This window comes from Rhodnius prolixus, unplaced genomic scaffold (assembly GCF_049639745.1).
Source record: "Rhodnius prolixus isolate KJV_2025 unplaced genomic scaffold, Rpr scaffold_2, whole genome shotgun sequence".
Lineage (NCBI taxonomy): Eukaryota > Metazoa > Arthropoda > Insecta > Hemiptera > Reduviidae > Rhodnius > Rhodnius prolixus.
In genome coordinates, this window is record NW_027411592.1 from 47,710,568 (window position 1) to 47,734,170 (window position 23,603).

General features: G+C 29.7%; 2 protein-coding genes across 12 annotated transcripts in view; one reads left to right on the forward strand and one right to left on the reverse strand.

Moving 5' to 3' along the window:
• RN-tre (Related to the N terminus of tre oncogene) lies at positions 1-22,223 on the reverse strand. 11 transcript variants are annotated; one of them, XR_012455697.1, is made up of 11 exons: positions 21,551-21,860; positions 21,189-21,361; positions 20,644-20,890; positions 18,923-19,202; positions 18,627-18,787; positions 17,001-17,147; positions 15,140-15,316; positions 12,419-12,590; positions 6,909-7,120; positions 4,416-4,498; positions 3,875-3,931 (listed from the first exon to the last, which is right to left on the reverse strand). XR_012455697.1 is itself a non-coding variant. In XM_074119584.1 (10 exons), exons 2-9 carry the CDS (start codon positions 21,341-21,343, stop codon positions 6,915-6,917), a joined length of 1,545 nt encoding a protein of 514 aa, XP_073975685.1. In that variant the 5' UTR covers positions 21,344-21,361; positions 21,551-21,860; the 3' UTR covers positions 3,792-3,931; positions 6,909-6,914. The 11 variants fall into 11 exon arrangements, 8 of the variants coding, with proteins under 8 accessions (XP_073975681.1, XP_073975684.1, XP_073975680.1 ...); XR_012455698.1 differs by lacking the exon at positions 4,416-4,498 and having other exon boundaries at positions 3,726-3,931; positions 6,909-6,999; positions 21,551-21,858; XM_074119584.1 differs by lacking the exon at positions 4,416-4,498 and having other exon boundaries at positions 3,792-3,931.
• Positions 22,171-23,603, forward strand: part of kud (oligosaccharyltransferase subunit 5 kud) — a 3,397-nt gene continuing 1,964 nt past the window's right edge. The window contains exons 1-2 of the mRNA XM_074119620.1: positions 22,171-22,310; positions 22,416-22,653. Of these exons, the coding sequence (XP_073975721.1) occupies positions 22,296-22,310; positions 22,416-22,652 (252 nt within the window). The 5' untranslated portion in view covers positions 22,171-22,295 and the 3' untranslated portion in view covers position 22,653. The remainder of the gene's footprint in view (positions 22,311-22,415; positions 22,654-23,603) is intronic.

Consider the following 23,603-nt stretch of genomic DNA (forward strand, 5'->3'; position numbering starts at 1 on the left):
TACATTTGAAAAATATTTTAATAAGTTAAACACAGACAGCTTTAAAGTGTACTTTTTCTGAATATAATTTTCAAATCCTCTTTCTTATTAATGATAAATCTCCTAAACTTAAATTAATTACTCTGTTATTTACAAATATACAAAACATCAAATTACTTCTAGAAGAGCAACATTATTAAAAAATATATAGATAAATTTTTAAACCTGATTTATGTTACAAAACAATGTACTTTTTCCTTAATTTTCAGTTATTTACGATTCAGAAACAACCTTTATTTGTTTTCGTATGATCAGAGGAATAAATGCATAAATTGAGGATTTATATTTAGGAATCAAACAAACCAATTAGAAATTTATAAATACAGTACGAAAATACAATTCACACTCTTCTCCAAAGTTACGAAATTTCCTTTCAGTTCAAGGTTGTTTGGAAGATCAATGTTCAGATTCATTAATTATATTGTCTTATTGGTAAGGAAATCATCAAAAAATGTTATAATTTGCAAGCTATACTTATTACTGAGTAGATGTAAAGTTTTTGCATGGGGCGTTATTACATCGTTAAAAAAATACACGTATTAAAAAACATATATTCATATGTGCGCGAGAAAGAGAGATTACAATATGAACTTTATTTTAAAAAAAAAATCTAATACATTAAATTTGAAGTATGGAAATGAAAATGTAAAATCTTATTTACCTAATTTGTCCAATACATCCAAAAAAGTGGCAAATCGCAAGTTTTGAAGGAAATATTTTCCGAGAAATCATGTTTACAATATTCAATTTATTTCTAAGTTATTGCTTAGAGCTAAACTAATTAACAGATGAATTATTTTATATCAAGGACATTTGCTGAATGGTAATTTACAATAAAATAAAGATCTCTGGAATTGAGATCAATAAAATAAATTTGTTTCAATTAAATTCTACCACACCAAATCCAGTAATATCAAGTGTTTTCCAAAGTTGACCTAAATTCTAACTCGGTGAATGATGAATTTGATCGTACAATCTCTTTCTTGAAATTGCTAGTTTTATATTTAGTTTTTTAGTTTTATTCTTAAAATATTTTATTAAAAAACATATTCTTCACGTTTTTTTTCTTAAGAAAGCTTTTCACCTGAATGATCTGGCTACTTTACTATCACAAGTATCTCACATTTTCCCTTATTAAGAAAGTAATTTTTTATTGTTAATACTCTCAAAATTTTGATGCCTCTCGATATTTTTCTTCAGTTCTAGATTATGAAACTTTCCTATTCAATGGAGCAAAATAGCTAACAATCTTTGATTACATTTGAAGAAAAACTACTCAACAATAAGACTAACAAATTAACTAATTAAGAGATATTCTTAATCAGTGCTCAAACTTATCTGAAAAAATCAGGAGTACGCTAAGAAATAATGAGAAGTATAAATTTTCATTTTACCCAGCTTTAAAGATTACTTGTTAACTCCTTTATTAACCTACATTAAATGTCTCCACAAATACAATTAAACATTATTTTATAAATTTTTCAAAAAAAGAAGATGTAGAAAATATAAAAAAAAATTCATTTAATAGTTTTCAATGATTAGACCCCACTTCTTTAAAAATATTTGTAATTGATGAAAATATAATTGAATTATAAACCTCACAGAATACAACAGCGACAAGAAAACTTTTATAAAAACCGATCCTTATTATTCGATCCTTCCTACACAAATATTCAAACTATTTAGTCTCTTTGCCCAAAGAAAAATCTGTTTTATTTGTAAAGCGATCATCTACTTATTTTTCAGTCTACTTCTATTTTCGACTGAATACTTTTCCACATCAGTTTGTAGGAATTGTTCGTTCAAAAAATGTACAATTTAGAAGAAAAATGTCATTTTCATAGAATGTAAGAACTATTCGATTCTTTCTTATGCTTATTGTTTTTTGAATTTATATTAACAATTGTCTACCATTTTTATTAGAAACAAATTGTTTGTACAGGATGACAATTGACTCTTAAACAAAATTTTATAAATATTAACAACAGATTCTATTAACATTGAGTCTTAATTTAAAGATGTTGAAGAATTTATATTTCACAAAATTTGAAATATTACATAATACAATGCACATATAATGGACATTTTTACAGTCAAGTTTACATTTTTTCTTCCTAGAATTTTACGCTATGTGTTGCCTGTAGAATTAGTAAAAATTCTACAAAAAAATTGGCGGCACAGAATTTCTGAAAATGCAATAGATGTGCAAAAAAAAAAACGTTCTAGACGTATTTTTATTATTATTATTAAAATTTATTCTCGTCCAAAATGGTCCTGATCAAATTACTAATCAATTAAAACAAGGCAAAAAAAACATTCAAAAGCAAAAACAAAAATTTTAATGCTGAGTTTAAACTTGTCAGATTGGCAAAAATAATTATTTACAGAACAACTTTAATTCATGGTGGTGTGAACTAACTATCATAAACAAAGTTTAACCACAGATCATTTTATGTAGTCTCTTCCTTATATGTATCTTAAATTGCAAATATGAAATATTCTCAGTAATAAGCTTCATATCTGTTTCACAGCATTACAACATTTTGCACGTACACCTTAAAGTACTTAAAATGCAATAATTCCCAATGCACACATTTCATTCTCCAGAAATATACACTAATATCGGAATGGACTACAAAAAATGTTGGCAGGTTTTAAGAAAATTCAAATCATCATTTTTCAAATACAAAGTACTGAGAAGCAGTCTGATTATGTATATACCTATGTTCTTGTAAAAACAAACTAATTATTCTGCATTCCTTTTTTTTTTTGTTTTTATGTTTCTTTCAGTACTATATTTTGGAAACATTTTATTGAAAAATAAATTGTATAAACTCACAATTAAAATATATAAGTATAACTGGGGAAATTGTTTAAAAATATTGAGACATTTTTTTATAGAAATGAAATTAGGCCAATACTTTTGAAAATACGTATTTTGTTATTTTGTATTTATACAAGGACTGATCCACTGATGAAATCTGTCTTAAAAGTATCAAGTAATCTATCAAGTATCACAAATTTTGTTAATGTAAGATTCAGGACATGTAATTATATTAATCAATAGCCTATTAATGGTACTTTACATAACATATATAATATGAAAATTAATACTTAAGTGTATCACATTCATTCACTCTCAAATATACACTGTGTCAAATTATCTATGTTATTTTCTCAATGATTTTTAGTTTTTAATTATCTATATTAAGATTAAAACCACAGCTCTTTGTCTCAACAATATCTTCAAAAAATGCATAGAAAACAATTATTATTAACAATTAATAAATAAGTAAATAAGATCTTAAAGTCATATTCATTAGAATTTTATGCTTACGTCAAAACTGATGAAACCTTAACTGTTGAAAAAATTTATAATTTATTGCTGCAATATTAGATACAAATAATTACTTATTCTACACATCCTTCATATCACTAATAACAGCAAAGACTCTTGAGGATATGATGACCTAAAATATTAAAACAAACTTCCAGTGATCTCTCATATTTCTCGAATGATTACCTATTAGAAAGTAGTTATTTCACTTGAGATCGATTGGTTGAAATGGTGAAGCAAGCTCAACTAAAGGCGTATTTTCTTCTTGTGGTGTATGATCCATAACAAGAATTCTAATCTTATTGTCTGGAACAACATCCTCGTAAGGGACATATATACGAAGAACATCCGGTGAACGCGGTGTAGGCGTAGCTGGTCCAGAACCTTGATCAGTATCTAAACTGTGGGTGTCAGCAGCTTGAGAGCGTGGGGCAGAACTAAATACTGACAGATCTGCGGTAGAAGTTATGCTCGTCTCTGCCAATGATCTACGGGAACCCTCGCCCAATAAAGAGCTGCCGTCATCCATGCTTTGCTCTAATGAAAATTTGGAACCTGAAACAATTGTTTAGCACATATAAATCTGTCCTTTCCGGAATTTAAAATAATTCTGAATTTTTTTTCAGACCCTTACAGAAAACTAGAGAAACCATTCATATTTTAAATTCTGCAATTGCACACAAAAAAAAGTAGACAAGTACTCAAAAAAAGTAAAGTAATCCTTAAAAAAAATAAAAATAAAAACAATAATATAACGCGCTGCCTTAAAATTTTCTCTTCCTAGGTACTTTACAGCTCACTGTTCGGTAATGGACAGTGTTGGCCAGAGAACACTGTCCGGAGGCCGGCAGTGCGCTGAAAAGGCTCCTAGCGACAATGAACTTAAATTGTGACACACGCCTTAAAACAAAACAAAAAATATTAATAATATAAAAATATAAATTAGCTTCTTTTATTGCCCAAACAATTACACGTTAACCATCTACTACTCTACACAAAATAAAAGAATCAAATACAATCTTAATGAACAAATGCTTACGTAGCAAACTATATTAAAAAGTATGAATACACATGCTTTCCTGGATTGCTCAGCAAAGTTAATTACTTCCAAATTGGATAGATCTATGGGCAAAAAAGAAATTAAAATAAATTTTAATTGAAAATGCGTGGGTATAAATAGCACTCTATTTAAAAGTAATTCAATCTGTCTAAAGGATGTAATTGAAAAATTTATTTGCACTTTACCAATAATAATAATAATAATAAAAATACGCTTGGTAAATGACATTCTTCTTACGAAGTACCAAAATAAACGAAGAAACTAATAATTTCAATTATACACAATCAAAACCAGCTATAATTGTCAAAAAAAAAGGTAGATCGGATTTATTTTTATTAACGTTAAACAAGTTAAAAATGACTACTCCAAATGTCCCTTAAGAAAAATAACCTTAATTTATAACAGATACAATCTGAACTAAATACTCCGTCTACTCATCAATAAATACATTTTGAGAAAGAACTATCACTTCTAGTGATTTGTTGTTTAAGATGAAATATAAGCTAATGACGTTTTTTAAAGAACATAACTACTTTTATATTAGATCTAATTTTAAGTAAATTGTATTTTTTCAAATCTTTTATAATTTATATTCTCGAATTTAAATCTAGATTGCTTGGTTATATTTTTAGAATTTTACTTTCTGTTCCAGCAACCTTCTCTAAAAAATACAAAATTAAGGTTCTAGAAATCTTCCTTTTATAGCTATCAATAAAAAATGCAGATTTAATTTACTAAAATCCTCGGAACGTCCCTGTTCTTTGATTTTTCATTTCGTATTAATATCTTGAGTTATTTAAATATATTTAATAATTTTATGTTTTTTGTTTTATTGAAATCATCACATGGAGCATTTTGGATGTACTTGGTTTGTTTTCTATCAACTAAATTTTCTCTTTAGCGGATTGTAGACTGATCAATATGGTTGAAGTACAGCAAAATGAAGGCTATGTAGTCTTGCAAAAATCATTTATTTCTCTTTTTAAAGTTAGTTCTAGAAACGTTTCGAACCTCATTGGGTGGGTCCCTTGTTTATCGGTTTTAAAGTGATTTCAGCAAGTTTATTTCATTTCAAAACGGAATATTTGGTTATTAATACGCATTAAGAGTCCTTGCCTTTTAAGGATGATCACACATCATTAAAAAAAATCCTACGAGGATCCAAGGTAATTGTTATAAATTTTCCTAATTTATAAATTTGTATAAGCTTCTGTTTGAGTAATAATCCATTTTTCTAACACCTTGACCATGTGGCAAAACAGTATGAGTCAATGGCGATTGATAAAAAGCGTTAGGCAGGACTCTTAATGGGTTGATGAATTTAGGCACAAGGATGATTGCTTTAATTGCAATTTTTCAACCGATTAAGCACACATTCAGAAAAAACAGTAAGGTCCGAAACTTCTCTGAAACCAACTTAAAAATAGAAATGATTATTATTCAGAAAGTATTATTTAATAATAGATTCTTTCTACTCTAACTTCATCTTTTTTAACTTCTTAGATGACTTTTCCCTCAAATTTTTAACTTGTTGGCTCTAGCTAAGATTTAGTAGCAGAATTTCAATTTGGAGTTCCCTTCAGTACTGCCAAGCGTTCGGATTGTAGTTAAAAACCCCAGAGATATCGGGAGGAATAGATATTTTTAGCTTTTCAAAGAGTAATTCTACATATTTTTAAACACTTCTTCCATTTTTTTTTTCTAACTTCTAATATTATATTTAAGAAAACATCCAATTACTAACTCGTTACATTAAGCAGTTTTGCGAAAATATTGATGATTTTTTTTGCAGGACTAATTTTATAAAAGTTAAAGACTAATTTTATTTTATCAATTTTATAAACAAAATTTTTTACTGGGCCTACAAATCTGAAGATATCTGTTTTCAATTACGGATTTTTTTTTTTTTTTTTAAATAGAACTATTCAAATCAGATTTCACTTTAAATTTTTGGGATTTTGCCCAATTATTTACTGATGCTTTAAAAATGTTCTTACAAATAAAAATCAAAGAAACAAATATGTTTCAAGGATATGCTAAATAGCCTAAGCATGAATAATAAATATTAAATTTCGAGATGTAGTTTTAAATGGGGTCTTGATAGATTAAAAAAGTTTTTGAAAATATCAGCATTACGAAACTGAGAAGTCTGAACAATTGATTAAGAAAAGGCAACGGAATGAAGTTACCAAAAATGTTGAAAAAGGTACAATATTTTTAAAAGTTTTAACATAGAAAATTTAAAAAAAGAAATTCGAGACCAAAAGTAATTTTCAATTGATATTTCAGGGTTGTGCTGTTGCATTTAAATCCGTAAATTTTCTACATTGACTAAGAGCAAATAGCACTAATTGAAAGAAATAGATTTTTGTAAATGCTTGAGACTCGTTTAATTTAAAATATGTAAAAAGAGCTGTAATAAACGTGTAATTAATTGAAAAAATAAATATTAAGTAATGAAAACCCTCTTACCCGAAATTAGTTGGAATAAGAAAGATGATCATTCCTTGAAGAGTATTTCCTCTTATCTTTGGCTAGATCAAGTGCAGTTAAGCCGGATGTTCTAGAAATAGTATTACATTGCCTCTGATTTTTGCTACCCTTAGCATATAAATAGGATCTGGGATAGGAAAGGCGGAAACTTTGAGGATTCTGGTAGTTCTCACATTTCTCAGGATTTCGGGCTAGAATACCACAAATAAAATGTACAAGTTTTAACGTAAAAGCAAGCAAGGAAAAACAAACTTAAGCAAACTATGTAAAGATTCTTGTTAGCATTTCATTTTTTAAATTCAATTTACGAATAAATAAGTTACAAAAAAATTAAAGTATTAATACGAATTTTTCAGTGTTTTTAACATAGCAAAGTATAAAATTGTTACATTGTTTTTAGTTTAAATGTTACCATGCACTTAAACTCCTAGGTGCACCAAACAATAACACATCCGTATAAAACAAGAATTTAAAAAAGTAGGTCTCAAATCTACTATCTTTTACTTTTGAAAAATTTAAATATAAATACCGATTTTTTCACAAAAGCTGGGACAATAAAAGTTGTGACATTTATGAATTAAAGCAAACAAAAATAAATTATTTAGAAGTATTAGTAAGTGACTGCTTAATTTCACAATTACCCAAAAAACCTTCCTATTATATCTTTTTTTCGGAGCCAGCGTAAATATGAACTATCCTGTATCTAAAATTAATTATTAAAAAAAATAAAAAACAGAAAAACATTGTTTTATTATAATAATTATGCAATACTATTTTTAAATTACTTATGTGAAAGGTTTTGTGTTTATGATAATTATTTTTTCTAATGCTTCTCCGGAAGAAGATGCTCTTTCTATGGATCTTTTTCCATCATCAATTTCGATTTTTTGTTTGTTTTGTTTTTAAGCCTGGAACTTTAGATTTTAAAAAAGAATTTTTATTAAAAACTAGATTGGTGTTGCAAAGCATTATTTCTCTCATGAAAATAATGGATTTGTAAGCACATACTGGAAACATCACATGTTTTTAATTAAATTAATTTTTAACAAAACATTCATTCAATTTACAGTTTACCTGCATTCAAAAGTACTATCAATAAAGAAATTTATTCTTGAGATATCTAATCTTAGCTTCTAGAACTCATCTGGGATATAAGATTTATGTTCAAAAGTGAGGATATTAAGTTTAATTTGCCCTCCTCACATGTGCTTGGAATTACGTGGTCTTGTTCTATACAATATTAAACGAACTAAATACTGCTATTTTCAGTAAATCCTATTTGTCTTTCTCTTTGCTCCTAATTATGTTAATAATGAAAGACGAAAATAATTTGCGTAGTGGTAGCGCACTGGATCTCATATGGATGCACCGAATTGAGTCATTTAGATGAGATTAGACTTTTTTTTTCCAAGAAAAAGCTTGTTCGTACTTAGAGAACCTTACCCAGAGAAGAGCAGTGCTCAAAGAAGGCTTCTAATGCTAACGACTGCAGATAATAATCCAGGATTATAGGTTGTTTTAGGCAAAAATTTAACAATTTTCTTCTTAAAAAAAATAAATAAATAAATATGTTGGTTAATTTGATGTAACGTCCCCAATATTCTGCATATCTGCCCCGAATTTTCTTTATAGCTGATAAACGAGGTAAATCTAATTCGCGAGGAATACGTAAACAATTGCGAGGGCGTAAAGAAAGGGTTTAGCTGAATGGTTAGCGAATATTGGATTCCAACTCGGATATCACGGGTTCGAATCCAGCTGCAGGCTCTTACATTTTCTCTTCTTGGAGCTTCTTACTCCTTCAACGGACAGTGTTGTCTGTAACGAGAGAACATTGTCCGAAGACCGGCAGTACACTCTGGGTGCCATTTACCTTAGATGATGAAGCGCCTTAAATACAAGAAATATATATATATGTTTGTATAAAATTCCTTACAACATACATTATGTACTTTTGTCCAAAAAATTCACTTCGTTTTTTAAAGCAAAGGCTGAGGGCAAATCCAACAACAAATCAAAGGCTCAAGCGATAATTTTTATTTATAAAGAAGTTTAAGTGGGAACGAATGAAATCTAACCGCATCCTAAAATTCTAGACATAAAAAACTCCATCATGAGCTTTTACGGTGGGTCGGCAAGATTTCGAGGTAATCCGGCAAATATCTCAAACGTGGTCTTTAGAGTTGAATTCGGATCGTGATTCAGATATTCGTCTCTCCGAGGGCTCAAACGGCTTTTCTTGGAAGAGCATTCCTTTGTTATCACTAAGTTAACTAATTGTAGCTTTTTTTTATAAATCTCTCTTTAAGCAGTGTAGAAAGTAATTTGAGAACACGGTTGAAGTTTTTGCCTTTTTTCTCAAGCTGGTCAGCCTTATCCATTCTGGTGACTCCATTGTACCCTGAAATCCATTAGACACCATCTCTGTACCATGTCTTATCAGTATGTGCACAACGATGTCTGCAGTCAATTATGTAGAATATCACCGAATTTTTACTGATGGCTGCTTAAGAATTTGAAAAATAAATTAATTTTAAAATCTTCTCAGATATTCTTACGCAGTCAACCTGATCGCTGTAATCTCAACAATGAAATTTAAGGCGATCTTATTTACGGGTGCTGAAATCTGAACGAAAGAGAAAAATACCCTCAGCTCTATATTGCTATGAACTCATAGTTGGATAGTGTTTTGCGAGCTCCTCAGCCCTTAAATTGTGATTGTGGAGATCCTACTTTTGTAACCAATCCATAATTAACCTGCTATTAGCGAGCAGCAGCGGTTCAAAAGGTAATCCCATGATTCACGATTGAAAGAATACCATATCGCTTACTTTGACAAAAACTTATCTTTTTAATTTTGATAAAAGCTTGAAACGCCAGGTTTTTCACTACTAAAAGAAAAGGGCTTTCAACAATATTCGTTTTATAACCACAGAATTTCTTCTAGTAAGTAGAATAACTAACTAGGCGATTTTATAATTTGAATACAAAAAAAAACATTTTAATTAGTTTTTCTAGAATTCTTTTAAGGAGTAAAATTATTTATTGTTATTATTATTTTAATAATTATTTCCTGCCGGGACAAAATAACAGAAGTAGTAGATCGTCAATAAAATCTGTAGATATGCTTCTGATGAGTTAAACAGCAGAACTTAGTAAATCGGTGAAATTACTAATTTTTAAATTACTTAAATTAATTAACTGAAGAAAAATTTATTTTATTGTATTATTTAAATGAAAACTTAACAATTTCTTTAAGCATCCGACGTATAGTAATTTGAAATTTGTATCAATTTTCAAGAATGCTTAAGCTAAAGTTTCTTTTTAATAAATTTATTGTTCTATCTAGTGTCAATTCTAAACATTCAAGAAGTTGGTAAAATAAGTTCCAGTGGACCTAAATTAATCATTCACAAATAATTGTTTGCCGTATCAGTGAGGGACCCAGAACGACCTTTTCAACAGGGTGAAGCTACTAAGGTATTGGGGTTTCTAGGGGACGGAAAGTCCACTGTCAACATTATTGACAATATCCTTTCGTAATAGCATGAAATTTAGTATTGATGAAAGTGATGACAGTTTGATACATGCTAATGAAGTGAAACCTAAATTTTTTTTTTTTTGTGCTCCCAAAAGTTAAATTTCAATAACAGATAAATAAATTAATAATATATGAAAAGTAAAGATTTATGGGCTTTTCACTTAATTTTCATCAATGTATAAATAAAAAAATTCTTTTGTCTGTTGGGGATAAGAAACCCCAACCAATCCACGTCTGAGCTTTGTATATCGTACATATTATAAAATAATTTACTTTAGACCATACAATTTGTCCCGTTTAAATTTTCGGACCACAAATTAAATTACCCTTTCACAGACGATATTAACAATAATTTCATTGAATGGACAAACACATTGTAAAGGCATAACTGGATATAAAACATCAAAAAAAAAAAAAAAAATTATATATACATATACATTTTTATTATTATATCACGTTTGACCATCTTGAAGATTTACAAATTATGAAGAATAAAAAAAAACTTTTTTCTCCTTTCCGAAGCAAAAAGCACTCATGCTAATAAATAATTCACATAAAATTTAAACATGCAGTCAGAAAACTAAATAAAATAATCATTTATAGTGACTGTGTTATATATCATGCAAAAAATGCACGTGCCAACATAGAGACACTAAATTTCGGAATTGTGGTAGTTAATTTAAGTACTTTGAAGTGCAAAATAAAGTCTAAATTAGAATGCAACATGCAAATTTCAATCATTTTTTTTTTTTTGAAAAAAAAAACACAATAATGATACTGAAACAAATTCATACATGATTTTTAAAATAACAAAAGAGATATAAATAATAAAATTTTATAACTTTATAATTTTATAATTTTGTAACAAGGTAGGCCTTTTTTATTATTAGATGGTACGCTACAATATATTTTAACAGAAAAGTAAACATTAAATTAACTTACATGCAATTTATAATAATGTATATTTATATATACTATATATATAAATAAATATATATATATATCCTGGATTTTTAATTAACATGTTTGAATAAACTATATATTATTAACAACAATAAACAAATTATTTGATATCACCTTCACACAAATAAATTGGACATATTTTGTGGAAGTGTACTGATGTTTTCCTCATATTAAAACAAAATAGATATAAAAGGAATGTGCACATAAATTTACTTTACAGATCTTAGTAGGCGATTAAAAAAAAAAATTATTAAAACAGAAAATGTATGTTAGGTAACTAAAGAAATACAGGAATGTGAATTATGTGAGCTCTTATGAATTATAGTAAAAGAAATATTTAGTACTGCCAAAAAGTAAATATGAAAGCAATAAATGTTTACATAAAAAAATTGAAAAATTAATGTAATCAAATATAATGATAAAAGTAATACTCATAATATCACATAATTTATAACGACCACTTTAGGAAAAACTATTATTAACATTTTCATAGCTTTTAACCCAATACACTATACGAATCTTCGTCTCCACAACACGTGTGCTGGTCCCTACATATATACACTTCTGTTACTTAATGATATTAGTAAAAGAAATTTGTAATGTACATTTTGTGAAGATTTATCTATATGAAGAAATGTTAATAGAGTATTGGGGTTAGCTACATATATCGAGAAGTGAGTTATGACGTTTTAAACCAATACAGCCAACTAATTGCCTTAAATAAATCAAAACATTTTTTAAACCTAAACAATAAAATTTAAATTGATGTATATTTTTTCAAATGTGAGTTTATTTTGTTTCTTCCTTTCGGTATTATTCCTTTTTTAAATGATAATTATTATTAAAACATTCAAGAGTAATTTACAATTCTGTAAAGTTAATCCGAACTTATCTAAATAAGTCGACACTTTATTAATGGCTGAATTGTTTTTGTTTTTAATTCTTAAAAAAGTGCGAGATTAAAGCCTAGTGACAAGGTACTTACCAGGCAATGCTGATTCATCATGCGAATGCCTACTGACATGTCCATTAGGTTGTGCCAATTCTTGTGTAGGCGATTCAACCATTGCTGCAGCTGCAGCAGTTTCTCTCCGCAATACTACACTCTCACGAGCAGCTTTTTCTGCTGAACTGAATTCCATACTGCGGCGTCCAACCTAGAACCAATTATATTTCCCATAGATTAAGAATAAAAAACAAAAAATTTGTATACAAATATCTCGCTAGAGATTGAGGGGGAAAACATAGGCATCAGCGTGCGTTTTAATCATCCTATTACTTTTTAAAACCTAAATTTTGTGTTTGTTAACAAGTTTAGGAAAAGAAATTAGATATGTGTAAAGAGTAGCTAACTATAAAGCCAAATCCATTGTAACTTCAAACATCTACTGTAAGTGTTTCTTCGTTGAATTTAGTCCCCTAAAGTGAGATATTCAAAATGTTAAAAGATGTAAGAGAAAAGATGGAAATAAAAAAGTTTTTCGACAAGAGGAATGGATTAATAGCGCAATATTTGTGGCTCTCTAATAAAAAATAATTTCCAAATAGCAGGGTTCAAAAAAAAAAATCACTTCTCTTTTGTAACGAAAGATACTTTCCTAATTAAAATAAAACACAGTTCTTCTTACCACTATGGAAAGACAAGTACTTGATATTGGCGCTGACAATAGAACTGGTTGTTTTTGTTTCTGGTTTGTGGTTTAAAGTTTAGTTTTTAGTAGAATTAGAATACGGTTAAAATTAAAATAGTTACGGTCGAATTGCAGTGATTTATTACAAGGAATAGAAGAGAACAAAGCTTACAATCATCTCAAATCGCCTGAAGTTAAAATAAAAAAAATAAGACAATATGATAAAACGTTAAAAAATGCATTCTTTGAAGAAAAGGTTTAAGATGAGTTATATTACATTGTTGCCTGAATTCTAGTCTTTTCTTTAATAACTTTATAACTCTGTCAGTGATAATTCACTACGATTTTCACATTGAGATATTTCCAAGATTTCAATTTGGAAAAGTAAATGTTTATGAATGATTAAAACATTTATCGTTGACTTTAACATAGCAAAATACATGTTCATATTTTCATTGGTTTTCACATAGTAACTGATAATCTGCTTACATTTTATTTAAACTTTTATATTAGTTATTGTTGTAATTGATGGTAAATTTAAATGCATAATGTTGACGAGATGAAATGAAATTACCCACTTTTTTTGTGTGTAAAAAGCGATTTAAAATGGCAGGAAAGTAGCTCGTATAAAAGAGAACTGTGATGAATCGAAGGCGAAAGAGGACTTTGATTTAGACTTGGATAAAGAAACGTTAGATGAAGAGGATGAAAACGAATCAGTAGTTACTAAATCGCAGCATATTACGGTTAAAAAAAAAAAAAAAAAAAACTACATTTTTTTTATTCCAAGATACGGAAAATTAGATATATTTAAATATAATGTAATTGTAAGCTAGGTTTGGAATGGTGGTGAATCCTTGCATTCTTACATCCTTGGGAATAGTTGAAACAATGCGACGTTGGATGCTTGAAGTACGGATTCTAGTGTACTTATTTTAACGGAAAATAGATTTGGCTGGAATTTATGTCTATTGTAAGATTCGAATGTAATTAATATGAGGAATAAGCTCGATTGGGTACGAAATGGATTGGTTTGCTGCAAACGTAATGATATATTACTATTTAATGTTCTTCAAACTATGGTGGATAATGCGATAACAAGTAAGCCACGAGGCAGTAGAAGAAAGCAGTAGTGAAGAAAGCAGTAGAATACATACTATGCATTCAATGGTTCCTGGGATTGAATGAATAAAGTTAAGATTCATTTTGTAACTTTTAAAAAGGCATCACTTTTTTGACGGTAGCAAATAAAATTGAAGGGAGATAAATGCGAGACTTCTTTTCCATACACATAGATTTTTACAACTCGTTAGTTGTTACGCGGCGTTTACAAAAATATGTTCACGAAATTATCGATGGATTTATTAAGTACTTAAAAACTGAATGCTTGTTCCAGCGCCAGCAGTACGGAAACGATTGGTCACTTAAGAATTTATTTTTGTTGTTACAGTAGACCAACAAAGGTTCTTTTTGCCTTCATTTCGGCTAAATTCGTTGGGTTCATGAAAGAATAACATGTTTTGATATCGTCTGGAACATCGCATGCAAATGGGTAATTAAAGCGGATTAATCGTTCTTAACACCTATATTTACAAAAAAAAAATACAAAAGAAAGTTTAAAATGGGAACAAGTTTTAAGGTCAAACGGAATTTGTCATTTAAAGTAAAAGTCAATCGCGGCAAAGATTAATTCCTGCTCAAGAATCGATCAATTGGGATCACTACGTGATGTCTTTAGAACCCTGATAAAAGGAAGCCAACCCGTTACCAGATATTTAGAAAGTGGATTAGCGTAAGCGGTGTAGTGTTTCGTGCAATAACTAATATATCTAAAGGTACCTAAACCAATTAAATACGAGTAGGCGATAACATAATGATAAAAAACAATATACATCTATATTTACCTATATTTATAACGCACAGAAGCCTAATACAAATGAAGTCAAATTTTTTACTAAAAATGATGAATAGATTGGAAATCTCACAACAAAAAAGATCATAAGTAGGAGTGAGAATAAAATCACCAATAAACTGATATCTTTCATATTAACGTCAACAAAAAAAATTACACTTACATTTACCTTCTGTTCAAATGTTGGTTCCTTAAACATCCCAAATGCTCTGCTTGGAAGTTCATGAGGTGGGGGAGGACCGGCATAATCCAACTTACTTTTCTTCAATTCTTCTAAACAACGTGCAAGATTTTCCATTGCAACATCGTCATCAACCTCGAATTTTTTTTCTAAATGCACCTGAAAATAAAATGTTAAAAGCCGTTAAAAATTTCAGCATCATTATTTATACAATCGCATCGCTCTTTGGAATTTTTTTAAGTATTATTCAAGTTTTTGTTCCAAGCTGATATATAAATTTAAAATTTACTCAAAGCTTTCTGTTTATCTCTAAAATCATAAAGCATCGGCCATATACTAATTTCAAGACGATGTCACGCGCCCTAATATTTAATGATATTGATGCAAGAACTATTCTACAGAGAGTGAGGACTTTTTTTAAAAAAAATTGTATCTATTGTAAGAGGGTAGATTTTGCCACTTCGTTACTTGCCAGGTCAGATGCAAGTTTTGGCTTCTGATTTTAGGCAGGTATTTCCAGAGTTTTTTTAGTGTATATTCACACTAAGAGAAAGAAAAGAGGCAGGAAAACCAAACTCACACAATACATACACAGTCGGGGAGAAGAGAACTAGATAAAAGCAAAAACGAATGTTGAATAAAAAGGACTAAAAAATTGTGTGCAAATTTATGAGGATCTCTCGATAAATAAAGAACTTCATATCAAACGTCATAACTTAAGAACAAAGACAACTTGAAACAGGAATCTGTCATCGTTTAAAAACAACTGTTTTTTCAAATGATATTTTCTAAAAATTGTAAGTTCAATTTCGCTTTTTGAAGAGAAAGAACCAACTTTTAATTTACCTCCGAATGTTAAATAACTAATCTTGACTGTAACTAGTCTACAAAAGTTTGAATTACAACCCATATCTAGCTCGCAATTTAGGTTTTATTTTTGTTTAGATTCGTAATGAGATGGTTAGTTACAAGGCGTAAATTTTGCAACAATGAAAAAGTAAAAACAAATTAACAAACGATGCAAACTTCAAGACAAAGAAATTTTGTTTGACACCGTGAAATATCATGTAGAGAGATAAGAAAAGTGTACTAATTAATGAGGCGAAATTCCCAGATCTCACAACTTAGGCTTAAAAAAAAGGAAAAAAAGAAATCAACGAAAACGGTGAGTGTACTTTCAAGAGAGAAATTCTTCTGGTATGCAGAAGAAAATAACATAGAGAAATGGGAAAGGACATAAATTGAAAAAGAAATAAATAAATTGAAAAGAGATTCAATGGTTGGCCAACCATCTAATTTTTGACTGCCAATGGTGAATACTACAACGACTGCAGCCTTGTCTTAACAAACTTTCCTCAATGAGACCTTAGTTTTCGTCGAATTTATATTTAAATATCCCTCTCTCTTCTCATTCAGTCAAACTCTCAGCATTATTACTTTGCTAATTACTCTCATCTCGCTCAACTCAAGTTGTTCACTTTCCCTTCTCTCATTTATTATCTATCGCCTGCATATTTATCCTTTCACACTGCTTGTAAATATCTCGGAGGGTTGCCAGTGGACAACTGCTCCTCTCTTGTACTCACCTTTTCCCTTCGTCACATTTACTAGATGCGAATTTTGCAGTTGTAAATTTTTCAATAAATAATTTAAAAAACAAAAATTAAAAATTAGTTTTAAAAACCAGACTTGAAGGGTAAAGCAAAGTGAGAGAGAAACAGAAATAAGTTTACCAATATTCGAAAATTTCTGACAATCTGTAGAAAAAAAAAATTAAAAGAAAAAATGCAACATTTTTGTTAAAGTTAAATAGTAAAAGGTAAGGTAAAAATTTAAAAAATACCTGTAGAAATTGTAAAATATCATCCATTCCTAAGCTAATGAGTTTTCGCCTATGTAGTTTCAATAAATTATAAGCCATCGCGGTCAATATTCTTTCACCAAGAAGTAAATAAACATCCCAGACTCTTAAAGTCAACTTAAAAGGAATCTGAAAAGCATTATATATATTAATGCAAAATCAGCTTTTGATGTATCTTATGCAAACATGATTGAAAATTGAAAAAAAAAATTGAAATTCGAAGTAGTAACATTAAAACTATCCTTCAGGACAGTTGTATTACTTTTATATTTTCCTCGATTTCGTCATTGACTCTTTTATTTTTACTTTATTTTTCAGAAAAACTTTTATTTAATTCGTTAATCTATCACCATTTTATGTCATTCTAAATAGTGTTTGGTGAATGAACAGTGGTCAGAGTGGTGGGAACAGCCATGCTGCTTATACAGGAATCAGAACTTTTTATTTAGATTAAGAAGTCCAATTGTGGAGGTAGTCTCCTGCTACTATCTTATTAGCATTTCAGTATATTGCCCTAGTTAGGACATTACAGAGAAATGAATTCCTGTTGACGCTATTTCCCAAACCCCTATTAAGATCGTTTTAAACGCCGACGTACATTAAATGAACTCTAGTTCAGCCAATACGGTTATTGAATCAGATGCCTTAGAGGCATTTGTTCAACTAAGTAGACGAAAAAAGTGGCCACTTAATACAGCATCTACAGTAACAGAAAAAAAAAAAAATCCCAATTAAATCTGTATTAACACCTACTTCAGACTTGACCGCTTTCCTATGCCTTTCTTCCAAAACCCTCGAGTAAACCTAACTCGGAATACTTTTGAGGAAGTATCTCTACGGTTACAACGGCAAGGTAAACATGAGCAAAACAAGAAAAAAAACTGGGTTTATAAAGCAAAAAAACATGAAATATTTTATTTTTCAACAATGGGCTTTCTTCTTTCAGAGTGTACAAATACTGATTAGTTACTTCAATCAATATCAATTTGAATAGTGGTTTGGTATTGATTATTAAGCCTAAATCAAATTAATTTGAATGAGTAGAGACTGAAAGTATGAATATCCAAGGCCGTAAGTCGGCATTATTTTTATTAGCAGATTGTCTATTTGTACTATAATGCACTTCACTACCACCGTAAACTCCTAGTCCCATCACTTGCCAAAATTGTGTCATATAGTAATCTGAATGGGAACCAAATACCTTGACACATCTCTGTTATCTTAGTTTTGTATAGAGTCTCATTTCGTTTGCTGGGAAAAGATACAATTGTTGAAGCAAAAAATCATTTTAATTTTTTTTTCTTTGTTTATTTAAGGGCTTAGAATTTGGATCCGAAATGTTGTGTTAAGTTAATATGTTTAATAATGGACACAATAAGCGCCACGGTAGCCGAGCAGTTAGAGGCGAGACCTGTAAAGCTAATATGCATTGTGGTACTGGGTTCGATTCCCGGTCATAGGCCTTGGATTTTATTTAATGGTTAATAAAAGAAATCAGTAAAGTATGTTTGCTAGTCGCCTCCGTCCACGACACCTAATTGGTAGTTGGACGTTAAGCCCCGCCTGAAAAAAATAGGCGATTACTTTACTTTTAATGGACACACTTACTCTATCCAAGAAGCATTGAAAAAACCATTTCAAAGTATAAATTCCTGTATCCACTCCATTCTTATCTAAATGTTTCTTAAGCTTTGGTAAAAATTTCTGCATAATTTTATCATGATGTTCTTGATACCTCAAAAGTTTGGGGAAACCAGGAATAAAAAATCCTAAAAAAGAAAATAATTGATACGATGGTAAAACTGAATTTACTATATTAATATTTTATCTATAAATTATATTGATATTTACGTTAAGAAAGTACAAAATTAGATTAAATCAATATAAAAACAACCAATTCTTACCATGCATGTTGTACTTCTTATCTGATACTAGTTCAGATAAAGCCCAGAAAGCATCTTCTTCATCTAAATACATCAATAATAAAGCGGCTATTTGAGACATGCCTTGACAGTAGCCTATTTCTAAATTGTACATACTGTAAGCCCCTAACACATTAAACAATTCTTGCTGTTTCAGATTATATCTTTCTCTGAACATAATGTGATCTCTGTAGGTTCTATTAACGTCCAGATCTATCTGACGAATATCAGGTGACCATTTCCAAGCAAGTTCCCGCATTTCCTAAAATAAATTGTTGTTTGGATGATTATCATTGTTATTAATACTACTATTATTATTTTGGTTAATCATTACAATAAAAATAAACAGGCGGCCCAGGTTCGAATCCAAAAGCTGAAGATTTGTATCCTTCTAGGAGCCTTTACAGTGCTCAGTCCTATGAATAAACCTCCTCACATACAAAATTCTTGTTCAGTGAAACCTTATTAATTCTTTTAATCCTTATTAAGGGTGACGAGGTGTACCTTCGAAATTATTGGATCTATCATCAATTAATGAAAAATTCCACACAGATGTTTGTAAGATAGCAAATAATCCAAAAGTTTAGGTCCAAAAGATTAAGATTTTACAAGAAATGGAGCACTCTCAGAATGCTATAATCATCTAGTCGTAACCTGTGTAGTAAGAGGTTAAATGGCTGAAAATGTTACGGCGTTTAGGCGTGATAAAAAAAAAGTTTCGCGCAAATGGTGTGCAAGAAATGTGAATCTTCCGAATAGTTCTTCGGATACTTTCCACTATAATCTCATATCCTCTTTAGCGAATTTCTATGATCTTGGTGGATGAAATATTTATTTTATGATAAATAACTCTCGTTTTTCAACTTTTTGAAGGAAATTTATAAGCAAGTGTAAAGTATGAGAAAATTACAAGTAGAAGTCCAATTTTCTTCACGAAAATGAAGAGTTAATCTCTGATGAAAACTGGTCAGATTTTGATAAACAAGCTTGCTATGTCGGATAAAAATGAACGGTCCTTTAATAATAACTGAAACCAACTATGTTTAATAATGTTCTCTCTGCAGTACACTTATACTGAGTATTAAATTATTAAATTCTGTTAAATTAGCAGTTTGTCCACTCTTTATCCAAAGCTGCTGATTTACATCTATATACTGAAAAATGCCAGTCCTCTCCATAATATTTGCTTAGTCTTTTTTTTTCCTTAATCAGGCAGACAATTATGAAGTTTGTTTTTTCTTTTTGTTTAGATTATATTACGTATAGTTTTTACCTCTACAATATATTTTATGACGGCATTAAAAATTCAAAAAAGTCAACTTAGATTTAGTAAAATTTCAATTAGAATAAACATGAGAATATTGTGAAAAGGTCGTATGTGCGTTCACATTAGATTGTTTCCTTTTCCACTGAAAATAAGAAATGTTATTCAAAGTAGATATTAGTTTAGTGGTGCCTTAAATTAAAGATTTGAAACTGCTGGTCTGGCGTTTGTATGATCATTTCAATTACAAAGAAAATAAATATGTCATCACTGAAACTTTTTTGTGTGCAGAGATGTTTATATTTTCTTTTTGTTCATTTGCAATGTTATAAAGTTAAATGTCTATTTCAGAAAACGCCCCACCGCTAACTGTTTGGCAGGATGTAATTACGTAAACTAACGGATTAAATTCATGTATAAATCGTAATCAATTTCTCACCTGATATTTTCCTTGTTGTTGCTCTCTTATATTGGAAAGATTAAGCATGCGGCTCCAAGCTTGTCCACGAAGAGAATTTGGGATTCCTTTAAATACCCTTCGCCTCAATTTTTCGGTTCCAACCATAGTGTCCCATTGTCTCAACATCTTTACCCATTTTTTAACTCTTTCCATTTCCACCTTGACTTCCCCTGGACCAGCGCTCTCAGCAATTTTTTCATCACTAAAATGTTTATTATTGGGGTCGCTGAATTAAGCGACAACGAAAAGTTAATGATGATGACTTAATGATGGCAAAAAAAATAAAAATTAAAATTAAAAACAAAATAAAAAAAGCGTAATGTTATGATGATAGTAAAAAGTTGTCCTTATAAAAAAATAAATATGCGACAAAATTTAAGCATAAATCCGAACTAATAATTCTGCTGTATTGAACAATTCAGATACAAAATCAATTAAATAGTGCACTACAACTATACTTAATTAGCAATTCAATTAAAGGAATTTATCGATAATTAGTCCTTTTCTGAATAACAGTTACTTACTGAATGAATCCATAACGATCAAGGATATGATATATCTGAAGGGAAGGGTCTTCCCATGGATTAATCTGAGCTCCTGGTTTTCTCCCATGTTTGTATTTTGCAACGATAGCTGCACGTTCTTCAGCAGCACGCTGCACTAGTTCTTCTTCATTCATCACGCCATGTTAAAATAACTGAAACAATAAATATAATTTATAATTTGAAAGACGATAAAATATCTCACACTGCACGTTATTGAATAACATCTCTTTGAAGTTAATTGTACAGAATTTTTTTCCCAAAAAAAACGTTGCTAGAGGAACTAATTTGGATCCAATTATGTCACAATACATAAACTTTAACATAAATGTAGTTGTTCTAACCTACATCTTCAAACTTCACTGTACACACTGAAGAATCATGATTAAATGTTAAAACAGGTTCTACTACTAACTATAATTACTATATCATATTGTCAACTTTAATCACCGAGGGTATTAGCACTAGTTAGACACCGTGCTGTCACTGCAAAATACGGTTACAACCCTAGTACTATTATCACATATTTCACACTGATACCATAACTTGTCATTTTGCACCATTGTGGTTAAAGTACCTCACCCATTTATTAATCATACAAATAACATTAATTGCATTAACTGCAGTAGAACCTATGTTTTTATTTTCATGTTACAGGAAGTGTTTAAACATATGAATAACTAAATTTGTTAAAACAGTTCTGCTATGACCCAAAATTCCCGAAAATATAAAAATTAATTACTGTAAAATTTTTTACTAATTAATATAAAAGCCATTCCGTAAATTGAGTAGGCAGATTATTATACAATATTGCTAACAACTAAATATTAAATTCCAAAAAAGAAATATATCTAACAAAAAAAAATTTAAATAAAACCCTGTTGAACCCCTTTTCTTCATTTCTTTGAAGAATTTTCAACTACAATTTTTACCTTTTCACTGACAATTCTACTTCGGTATTGGACAACTTGTTTGTTTGCATTTACGTGTACTTACTTCTGAACATAACCTTACTGGAAAAATTGATTTCGTTATAGGCATTAGATGTAATTTTATTCTTTTTGAAGCCAAAAACAATATTGAACGAGAATGGCCCGATCAGTGGTGAGTTATTAGTTTATATTGTTAAAGGTATTTATTTTTTATTCACCAAATTTTTATAAAAGAATATTGTAGACATTTTACCTTTGTCGGTTTTTCTCCTTGCAGGGTATTGAGTTAATGTCCAGATATGTATCTCCTATAAATCCAGCAGTGTTTCCTCATCTCACTCTAATTCTACTAGGCATTGGAATATTTTTTACTGCATGGTTTTTTGTGTATGAAGTTACAAGTACAAAATTTACAAGAGACATATTTAAGGAATTGCTGGTTTCATTAGTTGCGTCAATTTTCACCGGTTTTGGAGTATTGTTCCTGTTACTCTGGGTTGGAATTTATGTATAAGGTAAAAATATAGCATAACTTTATTTTGTGTGTTAGATTATTATATCATGATATATCTCCCTTTTTACATAAAAGTATGGGATGATTCTGCTATGCGGCAAGTAGACAATTATTTCCTAACTTTTGAACTCCCTCAGTTTCCAACTAGCTAATGATGTCGCATATCTGTTAAAAATGAAAGTGGCTTTATTGTGTTGGTGGAAGATTTTGCAACGGCAATCAGATTGCAGAGATCATCAATGTTCATATGTTATACTTTGTGGAACATTTACACAAAGTCTACTGAAGTACCAAATTTAAAGATAAACTTTTCAGACATAAGTTGATGTTATTTAAAAACACTTGAAAGTATTAAAGAAGAGCATCTGAATCAAAACTTATTTTTACTATCACTGATATGAACCAGACCATTAAAAACTTTGGGATTTCACAAGTAGTGTGATCACATTTAGCTAAAAAAAGTAGTCGTTACTCAGAAATTCAGTAGCAGCAAGAATAGAACCTTTCCTCGCTAATTGCGGTTCCTTTTTCTGCTTAGCAGTTGAATAAACTTTTTTAACTTTGAAAATCCAAAAGTCACAGTTTTTTTTCTTTACCCTTCTTTTCATTCTGATTGCCTAAATGTGAAGAATGTACTTCTTGAGGATGCTGGCAATGTGAAAAATAGCATCTTCGGAGAAACCCACAAATCTGTTACTTTAATTGAAATACATACCTCCAAAAAAATAAATCGACAAAAGTAGAGGTATGTACTGCCTATGGATATTTTATTTTCTTCCTCGAATTTAGGATAGTTAGTATTTATTCACTCGACGTTATTCCAATCGCATTAGACTAAAGCATTTACTGCTCGTCGTCCATTCTCTGCAGAGGACGCTTGAATACCCACATCGAATCAATATAACAAACTAACATATGTATGCATTCATACGGAACCTTGTTCAGTACAAA